A 16,145-nucleotide genomic window follows, 5' to 3' on the forward strand; every position below is an offset into this window, starting at 1 on the left:
AGGCACACACCTCTCAATCATATCAGGTATCACATATGTTGTGGCCTGGCACATTGGCCTCTGGAGCTTTGGCATCACTTAAACATGTCAGTTTTCAAGGAGTTACATATCCCTGTTGTCATGCAAAAATACACATACAGAGTAATTATGCATGTGGCAAGCACAAGCCTGGCATAATGGGGCATCTTCCCTGCATGGTTCTCCCCCAACACCAGATGAGTCATCTTGCTAGGGGCTTCTCCTCCTCCTTCTTTTTCTCCTTCTCCTCCTCCTCTTCTTCCCTCTCCTCCTTCTCCTCCTCCTCCTCTTCCTCTTCCTCTTCTTCCTCCTTTTTAAAATTAGAATTGTTGCTTGAATGACTTGAAATCAGATGGATGCCACAAAGTGCCATGATACTGCTTATGGGCATGTATTCTTCTGGAGGTTTTCCTTGACCAGTGGTACCACAGTGGGAATTAACCCTATTCTTAAGACTTAAGTGGCCTGGCACTGTAAGATAGAGGTTTTGCATTTCCAGTGTACATACCTTACCATATGGGATGCTCCGGGTTCAATCCCTAGAACTACATGGTAACACCGCAGATGACACCAAGGGGTAACATAGAATGAAGTGATCTTTCCTTCCATTTTTTTCTCTTCCTAGTCAAGAAAAGAAAAAGGGGGGGCTGGGAGCCCATTCAGTTGGATCACATATGTACAAGATCCAAGTCAAACAAACATATAAGTCAGTGAAATCATTGTCATACAGTCTCAGCTCTTTGCATTTTCTCTTTTATTTTGATAGAGGAGGCAGAGATAAAGAAAAAGAGACCACAGCGTCAAAGCTTCCTTCAATGCAATGGGGGGGGGGGGCAGGTTGAACTGGGGTCCCGTGCATGGCCAAGGAGAACACTATCCAAGTGTCCAAGTGAACTATTTTGTTGCTATGTTACACTTTAATCTCTCTGTCTTCCTTTTCTAATTCCACTAAATGGCTATGAGATCTCTACCTCTCCTTTGTAATTCTCCTTTACAGATTCTTTCTTGAGATTCTTAGTCAAGTATTAACTGAATCATAATAATCACCTTATGAAAATATAACCATATTGCATCCACAAATACTAATAATGTCACAGCTATTACTTTATTTAGCCTACATGCCAGAAACTTTGCCAATTCATATATATATATATATGTATATGTATATATATATATATATATATATATATTCTGACAACAATCATCAAAGATAAGGACAGTAAGTCTCAGAGGTAGCAAATAATTTACTATGTCATCTGAGCCAGAAAGTATATACATTCTTTACTTCCAAGATCAGTTAAAAACAACTATGGACTTCCACTGGAGTGACATGCACAGCAGACCATGGTGTTCCTGTGTAACCCAAAGCCCTCTCACTATTCATCTCACCATGCTTCAACATCTCTACACTATTACCTTAACTCCTCTTGCCTTTAATTTTTCTTTTTCATTTGTAACTAGAGCTGGGGCCCCATAATGCCCATAATTCACTATTCTTGGGTTGAATTTTTTTCTTTCATTTTTCTTTCAGATAGTACTGATGTAAGACACACCAAAGTAATGGAGCTTCCCTCCAGAACCATGGCTCAAATCAAAGTGATAAGCATTGCAAGGAGCTCACTCTACTCTGGTTCTCCCAATTTGTAAATTTTCAGTTCATCGTTTGCCAAGTTGAATCAATTTATGAACAAAACTAAAAAGTTGATGACCAACTCAGAATCCTCTCCTATCCTCCATAGAGGATAGGAGAAAGAATCCATATAGAAACTATCAGAGGTACAAATCTCTGATTAAAAAATTAAGACAACACATCTGGAGGTTCAGTCCAGAAGTTTCTTGCCCTGATTCTGGTTTAGCTCTAGACAGCCTTTCAATGTCATAACTACCTAGCCTTTTGTATTTTATGATAAAAGTTATGGTCTTCAGGAAAGCCTATCATATCACATGCCATTCTATTAACTATAATAGCTCTTTATCCACCTCCCCCCTTTGCTATTTTATCTAATTTCAGCTCAATGATGAAGATTAGTTCAGGTGGTAACTTCAGGAAAATATACCTAACTACCTATAACCTCCCTATAACCTCCTCTGTACTTCTGCAGTATTCAGAGCTCTTAGCAATCTAAGAGGAAAAATTTCTGGTAGAAGAAATTTCAGTTGCATTCTTTTTAACATAAAGCATATATATTTTATTTTCAGGTTGGACAAGCTCAGTAAAAATCACACCTTTACAACCTAAGCATGAACAGTGCTCAATAAATCATACATATACATTTGATGAAGCAGCACATAAAGTAAGATTTTCTTACTAGAACCTATTCTATACTATTTGTGATTTGTCTAGTTTCTCTGTGCTTGATATTTTAGACCCTATAAAAATAAATTCCACCTATAAAGCTACTTAAGAAGTTCTAGATACTGGATGAACCTATATAGCCGTTTTGTACCATTTCTTGTACCATTTCTACAACAATATCATAGGGGAGAAGTGATTTTAGTAGAACTGAGCCCAGGTAACCTTTATGTCAAATGCACCCTTCCCCTATAGCAATGGTTGATGTTCACTACACATTGACAGTACTGGAGGATGACACCCTCCCAAAGTATCCCCATCACTAATCAGCCAGTGACTAACTTCCTTCAGCTAGATTCCTGCTGAAATAATTGTTGGGACATGTCCAGAAAATATATCTTAGAATGTCAGGCTTGTGCCTGTCACAGGTTTGCACAACCCATGCCCTAATTATTCTGCAGGACTGACAACTTCTGTAACTTTTCAAATGCTGATAAGTGTCTGTGGAGCCAGAACATCAGAGCACCTGCAACAGCACAATAGACATTCAAGGTGAATGAGAAAACACATGTCTTGTTAATCTTTGCAGCCATATGTAATGGCATAATGGAAATTCAGGGTAATTGTAGAAGAATCTTTGAAATATTGTAAGCTTGTTAGAAGAGATTTGATGTCCTTGCCCTTTGCTATCTATGGTGCAACCCTTCTGTGGATTCCCATTCTCCATTTCGTTCTCTTAATGATTGTTAATGTTCTCTTAATGATCTGCTATGCTTACTGCTGATGTAAGCTGTTTTGGGAATTACTTTGACGTATCCTGTATCTAACTAATAAAAAGCATGGAATTCCAGTAGTCAGTTGCTGCACTACTTGCTATCTTCCTAAAGGATAGCAATAGATATACTCCACATTGAGCCCCCCAAATTTCCAGATTTGTCTTTCGGTAGTTATTTTGTTTTATTGCCACCAGGGTTTATCTCTGGGGGTTGGTGCAAGTGATATGAATCCACTGTTCCTGGTGGCTTTTTTCCCCCTCTAGATAACTTTATTTTATTTGACAGGACAGAGAGAAATAGGGTCATGGGAGGAAGAGAGGGAGCTTCCCCCCTGAAGATGGAGAGAGGGGGTTAGAATCTGGATCCTCACACATGGTAATGAGTGCAATCAACCAGATGCACCACTACCAAGCCCCTTGGAGTAGTTATTAATTTGTGTAAATCCTATATGGAAGCTATAAGCTGTGTTGGAAAGCACAGACCACATTTTCAGTACACTTTTATCTTATTCTCCTGTGGCATTCCCATAGTATATTACTTGAGCAAATATCATATCTTGATCCCTACTTCTGGACAAGATAGTATTTTATTCCCCACATTATTTGAGAAAGCTGAAGATTTATGATGTAGAGTAACTGACTTTGACCAAACAGCAAATATAAAACTGAAATTTAAACATAGGTATCTTTCTCCATTTAAAAATTTAAACAAAATTTTTATGTTTATTTTCTTTCCCTTGTTTTTTTATTTTAGTTATTGTTAGTGTTGTTGTTATTGATGTCATCGTTGTTAGGACAGAGAGAAATAGAGAGAGGAGGGGAAGACAAAAAAGGGGAGAGAAAGAGAGACACCTGCAGACCTGCATCACTACCTGTGAAGCTACTCCCCTGCAGGTGGGCAGCCAGAGGCTCGAACCGGGATCTTTATACTGGTCCTTGCACTTTGTGCCACATGTGCTTAACCTGCTGCGCTACCACCCAACTCCCCATTTAAAGATTTTTAAAATTTTTTCTGTCTATACTTGTAGGGTTCCTAAATCCCTTATATGTAAATTACTTGAAGATTTTTCAGTGGATACAAAGAAAGACCTAGCTTTATTAAGATGTATTTGATACATACATCATAAAATGCACCAATTTAAAGAACTTTTTAAATGTTCAGTATTTTCAGGCTACTCAAAGAATTGCACAGCTATCATACTACCTCAAGAGAGAGCAACTATAGACAAAAGAATGGAAAGAAAAACAGAATTTCTGAAAGCTTGCACATTGTTTGAAAACTGTATATGAGGGAGTTGGGCGGTAGCACAGCAGGTTAAGCACACGTGGCCAAAGCACAAGGACCTGTGTAAGGATCCCGGTTCCAGCCCCCGGCTCCCCATCTGCAGGGGAGTCACTTCACAGGCAGTGACGCAGGTCTGCAGGTGTCTATCTTTCGCTCCCTCTCTCTGTCTTCCCCCCCTCTCCATTTCTCTCTGTCCTATCCAACAACGATGACATCAATAATAACTACAACAAAAAGGAATAAATAAAGAAAAAAGAAAGCTATATATGAGTAGTCATATCCTGTTCTTGTTGAACATGAGGAAGTTCTAGGAAATTATGACATGCATAATGATGATGATTTTATTAATGATGTTATTGTGAAAGATACTGAAGTGCTTAGATGTAGAGGTACTTATTCATCAGCATTAATTTGTCTTATCAGAATAATCTTTGAAGTATCTAGTTAATAATAGTAGAGAATCCCATTGAATCAGAGCCAAGAACATTGCAAATGAAAGCAAAAAGCAAATTCTGTTCTTTCTCTAGGAAGTAATATTCTCACAAATATGAATAAAAAGAAAGTGACTGGGAGTATAGATCAACCTGCCAATGCCCATGTCCAGAAGGCAAGGCATAATATAGTTTTAATGAGCCATTATTATTTTATTTATTTATGGCTAAATAAAATAATAATGGCTCATTAAGACTATATTTCCACACACAGATCAAAAATATTATAGAACAAGACAAATGATATGTAAGAACTATACCTACAATGTTGCTAGAAGACAGGGAATTCCAGAATATAAGTCATGCCAGAAGTTTTCAAATTCTGAACAGAATTCCTTCTCCCTTTTGGTAAATAAAATCAAGCTTGAAAAAAAAAATTGTGGTAGAAAGAATAGAGCTTGCTTTACTATATAATACATGTATTTTAATAAAGACATTCTAATAGAAAAAATATGTAGTCAAGTATACAGAGGAGTAAAAGTAATATACAACACAATGACCTTAAAATTTGCTGACAGTGTCAGAGAAGAAGGCTAAAGGGAGAAGTGTCAGTTTTTGGAAGTTGGCTGTCGAAAGAAAATAAGGCATAAATGAGGAAACCCAGCAACAGCAACAGAGAAAAATCCCTTTACTACAGAAATAATACTTTGCTACACTGACAGAAGAGGGCACCATTGAACTAAGAATATTGTATATAGCACCAACAACACAAAGTAAAATTATTTTTAAGAACTGTAATACAGTAGAGTAAGAATCAAAATACTTTATTGAAGAAAACCCTTCCCAAATATTATACTTAAGAAAAGTATGATATGTATTTTCAAAGTGAATTACATACATTCAAATAAGCATTTGAAGATATGAAGGACTGCCATGAGAGAATCAAAGTCATTCATAAGTTGAAATTTAATTGCATGGATCCAGCAAAATTGCTCATCTGGACAGTATGCTACTTTGCTCTGTACAACCCAAGTAGAAGGAAGTTTAAGGAGCTTTGGTCTCTTTCATTGTCTACCTTTAATTCTTTGCCTCTGTATCTCTATCTTCAAACATAAATCATAACAAAACCCCAATTTTTAAATTTTTAAAATTTTATTTATAAAAGGGAAACACTGACAAAAACCATAGGATAAGAGGGGTCAACTCCAAACAATTCCCATCACCAGAACTCCATATCTCATCCCCTCCCCCAATAGCGTTCCTATTCTTTATCCCTCTGGGAGTATGGACCCACGGTCATTATGGGGTGCAGAAAGTGGAAGGTCTGACTTTTGTAATTGCTTCCCTGCTGAACATGGGCATTGAAAGGTCAATCCATACTCCCATTGAAGTATCCAGTCTCTTTCCCTAGTGGGGCAGGGCTAGGGTGAAGCAGAACTCCAGGATACATTGGTGGGCTCCTCTACCCAGGTAACTCCAACCCCAATTTTCTAATAACTGGGTGCCCATGGGAAAAGAAGCTAGTGTAAAAATTTAGCAAGAAACATTAAGGAAAGAAAGGCAAGCATCACAAAAACTAAAAAGATTCGAAAATGGTTGAAATGAAAGATAGGGAAAAACAATATGCATATAATTGAAATTACTGCATAGCAAAGAGTCAACAGTGGAATGAAATTAATCTATTAAATCAGGGTTTCTCAACATGGGCACAGTTCAATTTTTTGTTTCTGGACAACTTTATTTATGAGACACTTTTTTGAAATCTTGTATGTTTAACAGCAATCTGTAATTCTATTTGCTAAACACCAAGAGCACATTTTCTGATTAATAAAAATTTCTTCTCAGAAATTTTAGAAATTGAACATAAAATTAAGCCAAAATAAAGTACAAAAAGATAGAAGGAGGTAGAAGAGATGGAATAAAGGGCACTCAATATGCTTTCCAGTCAGGTACAAATTTAAAATTTAAAAAAGGGCAAAATATAATTTGCAGATTTGAGACAAATGGTTGTGAAGCTTCTAAAGAAAGGACAATAATAATGTGATCTTTGTAAAGACAAAATCTTCCATCTTGGAGGCAATTTCTACAATATAGTCCAGGAAAGTGAAAGTCACATGTCCATACACTTACAAGTTGAGGAGACAGAGTTGGAGTTTCTGGGAAACCAAGCTAGCCAGAAATTTCAGAAAAGGTACCAGAGAGAAGAGCACTACACAGAGAGGGACTTATCCCTGCTCTTTTAATCTATTATTCACACTTTTTAGGATGATGGAAAACTACATCCCTGCAAGAATTATGATGTGAAGGAGTCATTTTACAAATCTTCCACACAAAAGTGAGCAGCTTTCCCCCAATAGATTGTAAATTTTAAAAATATTTTTAATATCTAATGAATAACCCCATGTGTTTATAATATCCTAGATTCTATCAGGATAGAATCCATAATTATTGTTAAAATAAAATAATCAAAAGTTGGGACTGGGGAGACAGCATAGTGATTCTGCAAAAGACTTTCTTGCCTGAGGCTCTGAGACCCCAGGTTCAATCCCCAGACCTGAGCAGTGCTCTGGTGTCTATCTGTCTGTCTCTCTCTATATATAAAGAGTAAAATAGATAAAATATTAAAAAGCCAAGAGTGTTAAAGAAAAACCCATTATAAAATACCATATATTATAATTAATTTTATGATTATATTATACATTACTATAATTGCTATGCTATTCTTGTATACTACATTTGTATAATTTTTATTACAGTATTAAGTATGGGTGTTGGCTTCTAGATAAGTACAAAATGGTTAGAAGGCAAATAAAGGTTAGGAAAGAGTGCTGAACTAATTTACAGCCTACAAATGGGCCCAAGATGCCTTTTTCACTAGGAAACATCAGTGTTGTTGTTATTATTATTATTATTATTATTAGTGATTTAATAGAGATTGATAAGATTGTGGATTAAGAGAAGTACAATTCCATACAATTCCCACCACCAGAATTCTGTATCCTATCACCTTTATTGGAAGGTTCCCTAGTCTTTTTCCCTCTGAAAGTATGGCCCAAAGATCTTTATGGAGTGCAGAAAGTGGGAGGGCCTGGCTTCTGTAATTGTGTCTCCACTGGACATGGGTGTTGGCAGGTTGATCCATACCCCCAGCCTGTTTCTATCTTTATCTAGTTGGGTAGGGCTCTGGAGAGTTGGACTCATTGGTGAGGTTGTCTGCCCAGGGAAGTCAGGTTAGCGTCATGGTAGCATCTGCAATTTGGCAGCAGAAAAGCATTAAAATATAAAGAAGAACAAATTGTTTTGTAAGCAGGAATCTAAAGGAAAGAATATAGCAGATGAGACTTGGGGGTCTTTATGTTAGAAGTTTTCAAAGCATGTTTCCAATTCTCTCCAGTAACACGTACTGTGTTTGTGTAACACCTCTAGCCAGAACTGATCCCTGGGGACCTTGCATTGTTGACAGCTTCCCTCTCATTTCTTTGAAGCCTATTCGACTGATGTGCAAACCAAAGTATTGATTCATGGTATTTAATAGTCTCTTCTACAAAAAATGCTGCACACATTTTTTTCTTAGGGAAAAGACTTGTACAATGGCTATGGAAATTTCAATTAAGTAGTTATGAATTATATAAGAGGTTCAAATAGTGATGTGTCTTTTTAAGTCAAATCCAGCTAACAGATGTTTTTCTATTTCTTAATACAATGTCATACAGATGTTATGTCAAAAAAAAAACAAACCTTAATGCTTCATTTAAATTTTTGCTATAGTTAGGAATATCCTCCCCTTCTAGGTTTTCTTTATGACACAGTAATTTGAGAATGAGTGATTTTGAATGAAACTTTATTTTAGTTCTTATTAACTCTTTTTTAATTATTTTAATTAATTAATTTGTTTATTTATTTTGGATGTAGACAGAGAGAAATTGAGAGGGAAGAGGGAAGTAGAGAGAGCAAAACCCGAGGCACTATTTCACCTCAAGAACCCAGGTCCTTGCACATTGTAATGTGTGCACTCAACCAGGTATGCCACCACTTGGTCCTCTTAGTCACTCTGTTATCCTGCACACCTAGCACAGTGTTGAGATACAGTAATCACTGAATAAATACTTACTGAGGTAATGAGGATCATTGCTAATTATTTGTCTGCAGATTGGCATTTGGAGGAAGTTGCTGGCTCACAGACTAGAAAAATCAACTTCAGCACTAAGTTCGTGCAGGAAGGTACTAGATCCTGGCATCTAGATTTCAGGGCCAGAAGCCTTTCCTCTGTCCCAGTGGGACACAAGCATTAGATGAGAGCTATTTATTTTTCATTCAGGATCAGAGTAGGCTTTGGAAAAAACATCTTTTAGAAAAAACAGGAACTTTCAAACCTCCAAATGCAAAATGGTAATTTTAGATCCAAATCTTTATCTAGATAGCTAGATTGTGCATGCTGCACTCAGGATGGTGATGGTTATGATATGGCTGTATTTTTATAGAATACAGGGTGATGCTGCTGGTGTTTTATAAATTATAATCAAGATGGGAGTCCTGGCTTTGACCATAAGTAGCTGTGACATTAAGCAAATTCAACTTTCTAAACCATGGTTTATGTAAATTAGTGGTCTGCTGGGGAATTATGCAGATGCAGTCACATCTGCCAAGCTGTCCCCTCAGGCTTTGCCACTTCCCACGATTAAGCCTGCTCCACTCTATATTTCCTATACTGTGACCATTAGATATAAAGGAAAAGGGGGAGATGCTGGGGAATTATGCAGATGCAGTCACATCTGCCAAGCTGTCCCCTCAATCTTTGCCACTTCCCGCAATATTCTCTCAGTGCCTTTTTCAACCAATCCTAACCTGACATGTCACTCCTGGTTGTTGCCCTATAAAGCCCTTCTCCTTCCGCCCCTCGCCCCTCTTGCCCGCTTTTCAGATTGGTGATTAGACTCAACGGAGGGTTGTCTGGGAGGTGACCATTTTTGCTACCTCGACATGGCCTGAACCACTGTGCTCTCACCCAACTCTGAGGTGCCCGTGCGAATAAAGATTTGTGTTCCCTCTTCGCTCCGGATCTCCTCTCTCTCTTCTCCACTGCACAGCCTGACAGTGGTCTTCTTGCCATGCTGCAAAGGTCAAATGGACATTTTTTTTTCCAAACTGTAAGATGTGTATAAGCACATGAATTAGTTTTTCTATTGGTATAGTAAAAGATTATCACATATTTCTTTTTGTGGGGGAAGTTAATGTTTTACAATGTAGTCTTGACATATGAGTACAATTTCATTATGTACCAGTATCCCATTATTCTCTTTCTCACTTTCAATTCCCTCTTTCCCCAGAGTCCTTTGCTTTGATGCAATACACCATGCCCAGCCCATGTTTCACTTTGTGTTCTCCCTATCTGTCCCTCTTAGTACCACTTATAAGTGAGATCAATTGGTATTTTTCCTCTTTTTGGCTTATCTCTCTTAACATGAGGTCTTTAAGTTCCATCCAAGATTATGCAAAGTACAAAAGAGGTGACTTCATCATTTTAAATACCTAAGCGATATATATTATATATATATATATATTACACTCATCTGTTGTTGGATAACTGAGTAGCTTCTAGGTTTTGACCATTAAAAGTTGTGCTGCTACAAACATAGGTATACACAGATCTCTTCTGATAGGGTATTTTTGTTTCCTTTGGGTAAATACCCAGAAGATAAATTGCTAAGTCATAGGGCTGGTCCATTTCTAGTGTGCTGAGAAATCTCCAGACTATTTTCCACAAGGATTGGGCCAATGTACACTCCCGTCAGCAATGCAGAAGTGTCCCTTTTCCCCCACATCCACTCAAACATTTGTTGCTACTGTCCTTTCTAATGTATGACATTCTCATAGGTGTAAAGTAGTATCTCGTTGTTGACTTTACTTGCATTTCTCGGTTGACTAGTGACTTTGAGCACGGTTTCATGTACTTGTTGGCCCTCTGGATCTCTTCCTCAGTGAAATGTCTGTTCATGCCCTTGACTCCTTTTCGAAAGAGAGGTTTTTAATTTTTTTTTGGGGGGTGTTAAGTTTCTGAGCTCTTTATGTACTTTGGTTTTTATTCTTTTTTTTATTCTTTTTTTTATTCTTTTTTTTTTAATTTACTTTTTATTTAAGAAAGGATAAATTTACAAAACCATAGGGTAGGAGGAGTACAAGTCCACACAATTCCCACCACCCAATCTCCATATCCCATCCCCTCCCCTGATAGTTTTCCCATTCTCTGTCCCTCTGGGAGCATGGACCCAGGGTCGTTGTGGGTTGCAGAAGGTGGAAGGTCTGGCTTCTATAATTGCTTAACTGCTGAACATGGACGTTGACTGGTTGGTCCATACTCCCAGTCTGCCTCTCTCATTCCCTAGTAGGGTGGGTCTCTGGGGAAGCAGAGCTCCAGGACACATTGGTGGGGTCTTCAGTCCAGGGAAGCCTAGCCGGCATCCTGATGACATCTGGAACCTGGTGGCTGAAAAGAGAGTTAACATACAAAACCAAACAAATTGTTGAGCAATCATGGACCCAAAGGTTGGAATAGTGGAGAAGAAGTGTTAGGGGGGTACTCACTGCAAACTCTAGTGTACTTCTGCTTTCAGGTATGTATTTTGCACTAGTTTATGGATACATGTGAACATATGCTCTCTCTCACAGAAACTGGTGTATATCTAGGTTTTGGGACTTTGTTAGAAAGTGATTCACCTGGGATGGAATTAGAGAATACTATGAAAGGAAAGGTCTCACCCGAGTAATGAAGCTGAAGGGTTGTCATTCCACACCTGAAGTCTCTGGACACAGTCTGAACTGAAGCATGTTGAGGTGGCAATCGTTGCGTTGATTAGGTTGCGATCAGCTGATGCAATATTATTTGATATGGATTGGGAGAGGCATGTGGGAAAGTGGGCCCCACCCTAAGGTTCCAGGACTGGGGGAAATATAGGCTCTATAGTGGAGATGTGAGGTTCCTGCTGTCTTAGGGTTCAAAAAGACAATGGATAGTTAATGTTATCATCACATTATTTGATAATTGGGTTAACTTTGAAAAGTCCTTTTGTTAAGGTTTGCTGTATAGTACCCAGTATCTTGTATACAGCTGTGCCACTGGCTGCTTGTGATCTACTTGGTCTAGGCTTTTGAGAGAGTCCACATATCAAATACACAGCCTATATATTAAAAAGACTCAGTCTGTGTTTTAAAAACTTCAAGACATACAATTAATTTTCCCCCTCTCATATTAATTAACTAGTGATTTATATGACTACACTTTACTAGGAGTGTACATAAACAACATTCCCACCACCAAAAGACTGTGTCCCATCCCACCCACTCACCCCCACCCCCCACCGGCCTAGGAAGCCTCATATCTACCCCTCACCACAGGGTTTTTACTTTGGTGCCCTACTTTCAATTTAGTCAGATCCTGCTTTTAGTTTCCCCTTCAGATCTTCTCCCTCAACTTCTGTTGATGTGTGGGGTCATTCTATACTCATTTTTAGCTTTCTGACTTAGCTCACTTAACACAATTCCTTCTAGCTCTGTCCAAGATGGGTCAGAGAAGGTGGGTTCATTGTTCTTGATAGCTGTATAGTATTCCATTGTGTGTATATACCACAGCTTTCTCAGCCACTCATCTGTTGTTGGGCACCTGGGTTGCTTCCAGGTTTTAGCTATTATGAATTGTGCTACTATGAACATAGGAGTACACACCTCTTTTTGGTTGGGTGTTATGGAGTCCTTGGGGTATAACCCCAGGAAAGGAATTACTGGGTCATATGGAAAGTCCATGTCTAGCCTTGAGAGAGTTCTCCAGACTGCTCTCCACAGAGGCTGGACCAATTTACATTCCCACCAGCAATGCAAAAGGGTTCCTCTGTCCCCACAGCCTCTCCAGCATTTGTTGCTGCTGTCCTTTTTGATGTATGCCATTCTTACAGGAGTGAGGTGGTATCTCAATGTTGTCTTAATTTGAATTTCTCTGACAATAGTGACCTGGAGCAGTTTTTCATATGTTTGTTAGCCTTTTGAATCTACTCTGAGGTGAATGTTTTGTTCATATCCTCTGCCTATTTTTGGATGGGGTCATTTGCTTTTTTGGTGCTGAGCTCTTTATATATTTTCGTGATTAGTTTCTTGTCTGATATATGGCATGTGAAGATCTTCGTCCATTCTATGAGGGGTCTCTTTGTTTGTTTAATAGTTTCTTTGGGTGTGCAGAAGCTTTTCAATTTGATGTAGTCCCACTGGTTGGTTTCTGCTTTAGTCTTTCTTGCAATTGAGTTTATTTCATCAAAGATGTCCTTGAGTTTTAGGTGGGAAACTGTTTTACCAATGTTTTCCTCTAAGTAATTGATTATTTCTGGTCTAACATCCAGGTCTTTGATCCATTTGGAATTGATTTTTGATTCTGGAGAGATAAAGTGGTTCAATTTCATTCTTCTGCATGTTTCATCCCAGTTTTCCCAGCACCATTTATTGAAGAGATCCTCCTTCTTCCATTTAATGCTCTGGGGCCCCTCATCAAATATTAGATATCCATAGGTGTGGGGATTTATTTCTGGGCTTTCAATTCTGTTCCACTGGTCTGTGTGCCTATTTTTGTTCCAGTACCATGCTGTTTTGATGATGATGGCTTTATAATATAGTTTGAGATCTGCGTGTGTGATGCCTCCATTTCTGTTTCTTTTCCTCAAGATGGCTTTGGCAATTCTAGGTGTTTTCATGTTCCAGATAAATGATTGTAGTATTTGTTTTATTCTCTTAAAGAAGCTTGGTGGAATTTTGATGGGTATTGCATTAAATTTGTATGTGGCTCTGGGGATAATATTCATTTTGATGATATTTATTCTTCCAATCCATGAGAATGGAGTGTCTTTCCATTTCTTGGTATCATTTTCTATTTTCTTGAGTAGTGACTCATAGTTTTCAGTATACAAATCTTTCACTTCTTTGGACAACTTTATTCCTAGGTATTTTATTGATTTTGCTGAAACTGTGAATGGGAGTGATTTATGTATGTCTTATTCTTCAGATTTAGTGTTTGCATAAAGAAATGCTACTGATTTTTGTACATTGATTTTGTAGCCTGATACCTGGCTAATAACTTCCAGTAGTTTTCTGCTGGATTCTTTAGATTTTTCTATGTATACTATCTTGTCATCTGCAAATAGTGAGGGTTTGACTTCTTCCCTTCCAATCTGTATTCCTTTGATTTCTTTCTCTTGCCTGATTGCTATGGCAAGAACTTCCAAGACTATGTTGAAGAGTAATGGTGACAGTAGACAGTCCTGTCTAGTCCCCGATCTGAGGGGGAATGCTTTCAGCTTCTGTCCATTGAGTATAATGTTGGCTCTAGGTTTGCTATATATGGATTCCACTATCTTGAGGAAATTCCCATCTATTCCCATTTTTGTAGGGTTTTGAGCATGAATGGGTGTTGAATTTTGTCAAAGGCTTTCTCTGCATCTATTGAGATAATTATGTGGTTTTTGTCTTTGCTTTTGTTGATGTAGTGAATGAAATTGATTAACTTACGGATGTTGAACCAGTCTTGCATTCCTGGGATGAATCCCACTTGGTAGTGATGAACAATTTTTTTGATATGCTGTTGTATCCGGTTGGCCAAGATCTTGTTTAATATTTTGGCATCTATGTTCATCAGAGATATTGGTCTGTAGTTTTCCTTTTTTGTTGTGTCCCTATATTCTTTTGGTATCAGGGTGATGTTGGCTTCATAGAAGGTGGAAGGGAGTATTCCTGTTTCTTCAATCTTATGGAAAAGCTTAAGAAGTATGGGTACTAACTTTCCTGAAAGTTTTGTAGAATTCGTTTGTGAAGCCATCTGGTCCAGGACTTTTGTTGTTGGGGAGATTCTTAATAACAGTTTCAATTTCTTTGTCTGTGATTGGTGCATTTAGGTTTTCTCATTCTTCTTGGTTCAGTTTTGGAAGGGCATAGGCTTCTAGGAATTGTTCCATTTCTTCCAGATTCTCTAGCTTGGTGGTGTATAGTTCTTCATAGAAGTTTTGCATGGTTCTCTGGATTTCTGTGGTGTCAGTTGTGATATCTCCTCCATCGTTTACACTTCTATTAATTTGAGTCTTCTCTCTTTTTTGTTTTGTGAGTCTGGCTAGGGGTTTGTCAATTTTGTTTAATCTTTCAAAGAACCAACATTTGGCTTCATTGATCTTTTGTATGGTTCTCTTATTTTCTATGTTGTTTATTTCTGCTCTAATTTTAGTGATTTCCATCCTTCCATCCTTTAGGGTTCCTTTTTTCCTCTTCCTCTAAGTCCTTGAGGTGTGCAGTAAAGTCGTTCATTTGAGCTTTTTCTTGTTGTTTAATATGTAATTGTATGGCTATGAGTTTCCCTCTCAATACTGTTATTTGTATATTTTGATAGGTTGTGTCTTTGTATATTTTGATAGGTTGTATCTTCTTTCGGGGAAAGTTAACAGCTGGTTCTTTCTCGCTCACGACAGGGGTGACAGGAAGTAAAAGACACCAGGGGACTCTTAGCGTGCCTAGAATCTGAGTCCTAGAATCCCAGAATCCTAGAGTCCGTTTATTAGCAAAGTGGACATGAGTTAAATAGAAAAGCAATGGAGGTAATTATTGTTGAAATATGTCAGAAATTACAGGTTTCTTAACAGTCAGCATGCCCCTAAATTAGGGGGCTGGTATGACAGGAATTGATGAGATACAAGACAGTTATTCTCCATAACACAAGCAACTTAATTATCCAAAGGTATTTGAGAGAAGCATAGGGGTTAAACCTGTAGGGTGAGACAGAGAGAAGATTAATATCAAAAAGTCATATAGTTTGAAATTTCTCTTGTCTGGGGTCTGAAGTGTGTGATGAAGTGTGTGATAAGGTGTGTTCTTCTGTGATCAGAAGGTGACTTTGAATAAGTGAATCTGTGACCATGTGGCCTGCAGATAATGGAGGGAATTACTGGGGTTTCTGTGGGCCTGAGAGTAAAGAAGGAAAGAACCAAGTCTGAGTTTCCCCCCTTATGCTCACCTCAGTTGAGAGAGACTTACCAAAAGGTTATCTTCTCAGACCTCCATCCAAGGATGGGGGTGGTTCTCCCTAAGCTCTATCAGGCTTACACATGGTCCCAACAATCTTCATTTTCATTTGTCTCTAGGAACATTTGAATTTCTTGCTTGAGTGACTCTGACTAAGTGGTTCTTAAGGAGTATGTTGTTTAGTTTCCAGATTCTGTGACTTTTAATAATTTTCTGTTTGTTGTTAAATGTTAGTTTTACTCCACTGTGGTCTGAGAAGATACTTGGGATGATTTCAATGTTCTTGAAATTATTGATGCTGTC

The 16,145-nt window shown here is 38.1% G+C and overlaps 1 protein-coding gene across 1 annotated transcript in view; it reads left to right on the forward strand.

The window, feature by feature from the left end:
* Positions 1-16,145, forward strand: part of SPMIP7 (sperm microtubule inner protein 7) — a 56,506-nt gene that overhangs the window by 2,024 nt on the left and 38,337 nt on the right. Inside the window, exons 2-3 of the mRNA XM_007528151.2 lie at positions 2,218-2,312; positions 7,067-7,137. Of these exons, the coding sequence (XP_007528213.1) occupies positions 2,218-2,312; positions 7,067-7,137 (166 nt within the window). The remainder of the gene's footprint in view (positions 1-2,217; positions 2,313-7,066; positions 7,138-16,145) is intronic.

Source organism: Erinaceus europaeus, chromosome 14 (assembly GCF_950295315.1).
Source record: "Erinaceus europaeus chromosome 14, mEriEur2.1, whole genome shotgun sequence".
In the NCBI taxonomy this organism is placed as follows: domain Eukaryota; kingdom Metazoa; phylum Chordata; class Mammalia; order Eulipotyphla; family Erinaceidae; genus Erinaceus; species Erinaceus europaeus.